Source organism: Gossypium arboreum, chromosome 3 (assembly GCF_025698485.1).
Source record: "Gossypium arboreum isolate Shixiya-1 chromosome 3, ASM2569848v2, whole genome shotgun sequence".
Classification (NCBI taxonomy): domain Eukaryota; kingdom Viridiplantae; phylum Streptophyta; class Magnoliopsida; order Malvales; family Malvaceae; genus Gossypium; species Gossypium arboreum.
Window position 1 is genome coordinate 4,369,808 of NC_069072.1, and position 8,505 is coordinate 4,378,312.

Sequence of the window (8,505 nt, forward strand, 5' to 3'; positions counted from 1 at the left end):
CAAAATATATAATATTACTCTAATGTAAACATTAAAATAATGTTATAAAAATTCAATAAATAAAAATGTATAAAATTATTAAATATTAAAATAATATAATATAAATATTTTAAAAAATTAAAAATAGTATGGGTGGGCCTAAAATGGGCTTGTATTAGTCTTTTGCAAATATGGGTAGGTTTGAACAAAATTTTAAGCTCATATTTTGAGTCGGGTCGGGCTTGGGCAAAATAAAATATGTTAATATTATGCTTAGTCTCGACCTGAACCCGTCCCGACCCGGCCCAAGAACACCTCTAATAGTGTACATGATAATAATCCTATATTTTATTCATTTATAATATATTTATTTGATTATTTCATGTCTAAAAAATAATATATATTTATTGATGGTTTGTTTGCTTAGTATTTATAAACATATTTTGCGAACATGTTCAATTATATGTTTTGTTAAACATGTTCGTTTAAAAAGAGCATGCTTGTTTAATGTTCTCTAATAAATTAATATAACTTAAATGCATGAACATCAACACAAATAACTTTAAACAAAGACGAACGCAATTTTGAAATTATTAATAAATATGAACCAGAGACAAACATGTTTAAAAACAAATAAGTTAATATAAATCATGTTTAAAAATTAACGATTAAATTGAAAAGACGGCAAAAATTAAATAATACACAAAATTTGTCTTGTAGTTATTTATCCGTTGCTAAAATTCTAACTTTCGATTTTGAAATATAAATTTTAAATATTAAGATTCAAAATTATAGTGGCAAATCAGTAGATATTTTTAATGGATAATTTTTTTTATAATTTATTTTAATGTTTTGAAATTATTTTCAAAATTTATTATTGAAAAGTATCGACTTTAATAGTTGTATGCAAAACTCAAATTTCATTTGATTATATGGTCTTGAATCTTTCATATTAAAATAAAAACAAAGAAAAATTCTTTCAATTAATTGAATTTATTAATTTTGTGTTTCATTCCAAACAAAACTGTAACACCCCCAACCCGTATCCCTCGCTGAAACTGAGTTACGGAGCATTACCGAAGTTTACAGATCAAATAGATAGAAATTTCAAACATTTCATATCATCAAAACATGTCATCAAAGCATCACTTTAATCCAAATTATAAATATTCAAATCTAAATCAATTTTGCCTAATTCATGAGCATTTAAACATAGAATTAAATTCACATGCACCTATTTAGATTTAGTTCAATTTACCATGCTATAATATGGCTTCAAAAACAAACACATATTTATATGTATAAACCAACCAAAATTAAACTTATAACCTCATTTACAATCAAACCACAAAATAACTATTATTTAGACACCCTAGGTACATGCCGACACAAAAGATAAGCATCACCACATTTGAGTTCGGGATCGTTGTTGGATGCTAAATCGGTGATCAAAAGTTAAGTACCTAACCTGTACACAGGAAACAAAACCATACGCTGAGTAAAACTCAGTGATATTTCTATAATTCGAATATTTAAAGACAAATAATATAATAGACACAATTAAATATTAAGCACAATTGAATATTTAAAATTCACATTTATTTATACAATAACATTAACCATTCAATACTCAAATCATAAATACATCATTTTGTACCATACTCAATTCTCATTATTTGCCATAAAATAGCTTCTCACAATATAATATACATTTCACTTAAACAATAATAATGTTCATTTCATGTCCAATTCATGAATACACAATTCATGTGTCTCAATCCATATTTCAATTCACAGTACCATTTTCATTTCACATATAATATCATCCAATATCGATCATAGTGTCATTTCTTTTAATTACCCCTACTAACACAACTTGGACTCAGATGGATACACGGATCCAACCAAAACACACCAGCTTGGCACCCAGTGCCTCATCGGATAATTCGAAGAAATAATTTGACACTCAGTATTTCATCGGCTAAACCGAAGTAAATTGGCACCTAGTGCCTCATCGAATTAATCTAAAGTAGTAAATTAACACCCAGTGTCTCATTGACTCAAAGTCGAAGAAATCTCTGAACTTTTTCAATCCTGTGGCATGCCATCTATATTCGACTCAGCCCGATACAGTTAATAGGGTTTAACTTCACTTTTCAAATACAACCAATATTCAATTCAATTCAAATAATCAACATATATTCAATTCATATACATTCATCACATACTAAATCAATTTATTTCAATTGTAAAACACAATAATCCTCACCTCAACACTTACCATATACATTAAATTAAATCATAACAATTAACAACTAAATTCGGATTATAGAAATACAAATAAAAAATTCCGAGCTATTTCTCGTCGACTTTATATTTTCCCTTTTCAATCGAGGATCCCGGTACGACGTTAGCTACGGAACTAAAACAATTAAAATTTCATCAATACAATACAATTCAATTTCATATTGCATATTTCATATTTTAAATTTTTACTTAATATTTGTCTAAATTCCAATTTAGTCCCTAAACCGAGACTAATTTTATTTCTTCACAACCAATTCTTTATTTTTATTCAATTTTCACTTTAAACTAGATTTAACTCTCTAATTTCACTTAAATACCTAAATTTTGAATTTTTCACAATTTAGCCCCTATTACTCAAAATTTACTATCTACTCTACAATTCAATCCTTTTTCATTTCTAACTTAAAAATCTAGCAATTTAGTCCCTTATAATCTAATTATTCAATATAGAAAACATTTAAAAACTCAATATTTTCAAAAATTTTGACATAGGTTAAGCAATATTTAATACCGGGATGTCAAAAACATAAAAATTACAAGAAAATGGACTAAATTGACTTACCAATTAAGCTTTGAACCTTAAAACCCTAATTTCTCCTCTCTCTTTTTTTCCTCTCTTTTTATTCTCTGTTTCGTTTTAACTCTTTTTGTTTCTTTTAATTCTTTTCTTTCTTTTATTTTGTTTTATGTTTTAATTATAATAATATAATATAACAATATTTATATATGCTTAAATATTAAGTAAGTATGTAATATAAATAAATATATGTATATAAATTTTACACATTTCCTTACCAAGACCAAACACTTGTTAATTTATGGCTTAATTGTTTATTTAGTCCTTTCACCTTTCTTTAATCTATAATTCAATTTTCTCTTTTTATGCAATTTAATCTTTATACCTAAGTACTCTTAATTCAAGATAATTCACCTAATCAGAACCTAATTAACTACACAACTAACCTCGTAAATATTAATAAATATTTACGAGTCCGTTTTACGAAAACGGAAACCTGAAAGTACACTTTTTTTTTAATTTGATCTTTTTTAATTAAGTAACCATCGAAACATTAAAATTTCTTAACAAAACTTTAATACCATCTTAATGACACTACTTAAATATTTACGGCTCGGTTTATAAAAACAAAGACCACTTGAACTTAATAAATCACTTATATAACATAAATTATCAAATCAAAACCTTTTTAAAAAATCACATTTGACTCGTAAATATTAAATAATAATATTTACGAACTTACTCGTTAGATTTGGTAACCCCGAAACCACTGAAAAATTGGTTGTTACAAAAACTCATATTTTTTCATCACTTCTTTACCCAAACAAAAACAAGCAATAATTTAATTAATTGTAAGCACGTTTTTTCCCTTACTTTTAGCTTAGCATGGAAAGATTTGAGATTATATAATCAAAAGAAATTTAAGTTTCATAGAAAATTATTAAATTTGAGTTTTTGAGTTTATTTCATTAGAGATAATTTGGAAACACAAAATAAAATTTATTTTTTAAAAATAATTAATTTTAATATTATATAAACAAATTGGTTGACATAATCAATTAATAAAAAGAATTTCAACAATTTATTCAATTTATTTTGATGTTTTGAAATTTAAAATTTTAATGTTAATTTTTTTTAAATTTTGACTTTAGGATAAACAAGTACAATTTGACAATTTTGTATATAATTTTAATTTCTATCTCTTTTCACTTTAATGCTTGATTTTTTACCTCAATCAATACTTAAAAAATATTTTTTGGTGACTAAAATGAAATCAACCTAAAATTGAGTGATCAAAATGAAAGTACAAATATTATATTGCATGTTCAGTTAACCGCCATTAAAGATTTAAAACTTAAGTGACTAAAATGAAAGTACTTTAAAAAGTTGGGTGACTAATTAAATAATTTATCCTATAAAATTTAGAATTTATGAAAGACTATATAACTACATACACCAGAGAAATTATTTTTTCCCACCACATTATCTATCCTCCTTTCCAATTACAATTTGAATCCTACAACACGGATCCTTAAACTCGAATCTCAAAATATCTAAATTTAGAATTTAAGGTAAAAAATTAAAATTATATATCAATAAAATGAATAAATTTATTAAAATATTAATAAATAATTAGAAAAAAAGGATGAATAATATGATAGATTATAAAATAATTTTTCGGAACACAAACATGAATTATAATAATCAATTAAAATTAAATAATAAATATATAACAAAAAAAAAGGAATAAATAAAGATGGTTTGCCAGTTGGCACTTGAAGATTAAACAAATGAGCTGACTTTAAAGGGACTTCCACTTCCTTTGGTGAATGATCCAAGAATTCCCAATTTCCAGTTTCTCAAGCACTAATTAATGGAGATTGATAAAATAATGAAAAAGAAAAAGAAAAAAATGGTAAAAATATTACCTTTCTTAGTACTCAGTAAACAATGAAAAAAACCAAACCCAGACATAGATAAAAGTCAATAAGGGTACCCTATTTATTTTCGTTCTTTTTCCTTTTGCCCCTCCAAAGACTTTATTTTGCGTTTCTTTATCAGTCAATATACTATTCTAAGGTTTTTTGTCCTTATTTTGTAAGCATTTAATTCTTGTACATATATTTGTCACTTTTCTCTATTGAGAACAAGGGAAGGATAGTCAACAATTGGGGAAATTCAAGTCTTGTACAGCTGTGGTTTGTTTGTTCTTAGTATTTTTATTCTTCTTGTGAATTGGGTGTTTTGGTGGATCGGTAAGGAAAATTCTAACATGCCCATTTCATGATTTTGTTTTGATTTTCTGTTTATATGGGAAAATTTAGGCCTGGGGGTGTTTAAAGTTGTTTTTGTTGCTGGGTTTTTTTGTTTTTGCCTGTTTAATGTTCTTTGATTATGCAGGTTGAAAAATTCTTGGGGGGAATATTGTTTTCTTTTAGATGTTGAGTGATAATAGATAAAGAAGTGAGAAGTGTGGAGGGGGAATTGAATTTTATGGATAATCTATGTTGCTTCAACTCAGTCTATTCTCAGGTCAGCATATATTCAGTTCAATCTTTTCGATTTAACTTTGAATATTTGAATTATTCAAGTCCATATATCAGTTTCCTAGTTGTTCTCATCATATGTTTATGTATATACCTGTATATATTTGGTTGGTGATTTCAGTTAGATTCTTGTAAGGCCATGATCTAGTTTAGTGGTAGATTTGACTTTATGCCAGATTCTTTGTTTCATTCACTTTGAGTGCATAGGCTATTGTAGCTCAGTGCCAAAGCTTTATTTTGGTTTTTTTTTTTTTTTTTTGGGGGGGGGGTGTTCAAAAGAAACAAACGAAACATGAAAGTATTTTTTGAGATTTGAAATGCTACCTTTAAATTATGGGAATATTTGGGGCTTAGATGATTGCACAGCACTAGAATCCTGAAATTTAGTTATTTCAATAAAACAGGATACCTTTGTTTTAGTGAGGACACTGAAAAATAAGTTTGAAACAGTTTTAATGCATTTTATCTGTGGTGTTTTGATTTATTCTGATGTTATATGCGAAATACGGAAGATATACCGTACTGGTTTTCTATTTATGATTCATTTAGGGTTGTTGATATCTGCATTCGTATTCCTTTTATAGTTTGTGTTGGATCTTGAAAGCATTGAAGAATAGCGCTAGTTTTTTGCTTGTATACTAATAAACATATCTTCGTTTTAGCTTTACTCGGTTTTTTTCTTAGTCTTTTTGAAAGCTTCAGGACAGATTCTCTGTTTTTTGTTTGGTTAACAACTAGAGGAATCGAGGCAATGATTTTACCCTGCAAAAGTGGTCATCATGATCTCCCTGGTTCTTAGTTTTCAGGAATCAGTTAAAAAAGTTCTCTTATATACTATTCAGTTTTGAATTTGATGTTGCCCATGTGGAAACACGATCCTATGAAACTTTTCACTGTTACCTTTGTTGGTAATTAGAAAGATGATACCTAGATAGAGCTTGGTTGCTGTTTCTTCTTCTCCGTTGCTTTCTTTCAATTTGTTTTTGGCTGCAGTCCATTATGTAATATCATAAAAGTTTTTATCTTTTAGGGAGGACGTTCTTCGTGTAGCTCTGGAAAGGGTAGAAGCCATCAGGGGCTTGTCAAGTATGGCTTCACATTGGTGAAAGGAAAAGCAAATCATCCCATGGAGGATTATCATGTTGCAAAGTTTGCTCAGCATCGGGGACATGAGCTCGGACTTTTTGCCATATATGATGGCCATTTGGGAGATAGCGTACCAGCCTATCTTCAAAAGCATTTGTTTTCCAATATCTTGAAGGATGTGAGTTCTTGATTAATCCAATATGAATAATTCATTAGGGCTTAGCGGCATCAGATACCACAGTCAAACAGAATAATTCTTGTCAGTTAAATGCTACACTCGAAAAAGAGTGTCTTTATTGATCTAGCAATGGTGATTCTGTTTAAAATTATCTTTGAAAATGAAAGGCGAAGCTATAAATTTTTTAATTGGCGTTGAAATGATGGTGCTTTGATTCTTATTGTTATAGCCTCAACTCCCTGGCTGCATCTGTTAAAGTATGTCCTTGTGTTATGTAATAACTTGCAGGAGGAGTTTTGGACCAATCCCAGGGGGTCCATCTCTAAAGCTTATGAGCAGACGGACCAAGCGATTCTCACACACACTCCCGACTTGGGTCGAGGGGGATCCACTGCTGTCACTGCAATTTTGATAGATGGGCAGAAATTATGGGTTGCCAATATTGGAGATTCACGTGCTGTTCTCTCAAAGAAAGGGCAGGCGATACAGATGAGTATCGATCATGAGCCGAACACAGAGCGTGGCAGCATCGAGAACAGAGGTGGCTTTGTATCAAACATGCCAGGTTATTATTTCACATCTCCCCCGTGCATATGTATGATTTTCTGTTTAAGGAAAATTTGTTTACAGATTGAAAGTAAATAAGTTCTCTAAACTTAATAGAAAGCTTATTGATTGAGATTGCTAATCTATCGCACTATATCGGTTTTGCCTCCGAATGCAAATTAATTAGCACTAAAATTTTGTATGATGATGACTTGTACTGTTATTTGTTGATAATCAATCTTGTTGGGGCATATTTTTCCCCAGGGGATGTGGCAAGAGTGAATGGCCAACTTGCTGTTTCTCGTGCATTTGGAGATAAGAATCTTAAGTCACACCTCCGATCCGATCCCGACATGAAAACTGTTGATATTGACTCGGATACCGAACTTCTCATCCTTGCAAGTGATGGACTATGGAAGGTGATCCATGTCTCTCTCTGTGAAGACCAACAATGTCTAATTTATAGTTTATTTTGTTCTCATTTTTGTATGCAAATTTAATCCAGGTCATGTCCAATCAAGAAGCCGTTGATATTGCCAAAAAGACCAAGGACCCGCTTCGAGCAGCTAAAAGGCTAATAACCGAGTCACTGAACCGAGACAGTAAGGATGATATCTCCTGTATTGTAGTTCGTTTCAAGGGTTAATTGCAAAACCAAAAATGCAATGGAAGAACAGTTCCTCGATCAAATGCGATACGATTCAAAAGGGTAAACACCAACTAGCAATCTCATTAAAAATGCATAATGCTGAAAGTTTGTAGTAGATTTCAATATCGTTAAGGTACCCCCTTTGATAGGAAAGAAAGTAAAAGAGTAATAATCTAATGGTTGAAATTCGTGCATATAATCAGATCAATGTATGCTATATGTTCTTGGTCGAGTCATTAGATTAGATGTGTTCCTTTCAATTTTCCTTTACTTTCCTTCTTACCAAACAGAGTGTTAGCGTTTGTGGCGGCAAGCGGCGGCTTGCTGGCTTTGGTATTTGGTTGAATTCTTCATTGTAGATTCATTTCCATAATTTTATGTATAATTTTGCATTGCACCTCTTAAGGCATTGAAGATGGAAAAGCTCAAATCTGTTGAAATAGCTTCAGCTCTTCAGATTTTTTGAAGTCTAATTATGTCTCCAGTCCTTATACTTTTCAGATTTTTGCAATTTAGTCCTTCTACTTGGTTGATACATTGATAACTAATTTCTGTTAAATTTAAATATGTTTTATAAATTGAATTTTAATTTTTTTAATCAGAGGCTTAAATATTCTATGGTCAAAGTTAACGAAAATTTATTAACAGTGTTATCAATTGAACTTTGTAATATTAGACATTCATAGTAGTTATTATT

At 29.5% G+C, this 8,505-nt stretch overlaps 1 protein-coding gene across 4 annotated transcripts; it reads left to right on the plus strand.

The window, feature by feature from the left end:
* Nucleotides 1-4,577: 4,577 nt before the first annotated feature.
* On the plus strand, nucleotides 4,578-8,281 carry LOC108474403 (probable protein phosphatase 2C 10). 4 transcript variants are annotated; one of them, XM_053025424.1, is made up of 6 exons: nucleotides 4,596-4,718; nucleotides 5,204-5,335; nucleotides 6,380-6,613; nucleotides 6,902-7,178; nucleotides 7,424-7,578; nucleotides 7,665-8,281. In XM_053025424.1, exons 2-6 carry the CDS (start codon nucleotides 5,297-5,299, stop codon nucleotides 7,803-7,805), a joined length of 846 nt encoding a protein of 281 aa, XP_052881384.1. In that variant the 5' UTR covers nucleotides 4,596-4,718; nucleotides 5,204-5,296; the 3' UTR covers nucleotides 7,806-8,281. The 4 variants fall into 4 exon arrangements, with proteins under 4 accessions (XP_052881383.1, XP_052881384.1, XP_017631805.1 ...); XM_017776315.2 differs by lacking the exon at nucleotides 4,596-4,718 and adding an exon at nucleotides 4,771-5,058; XM_053025423.1 differs by lacking the exon at nucleotides 5,204-5,335 and having other exon boundaries at nucleotides 4,578-4,718.
* The last annotated feature ends 224 nt before the right edge of the window (nucleotides 8,282-8,505 follow it).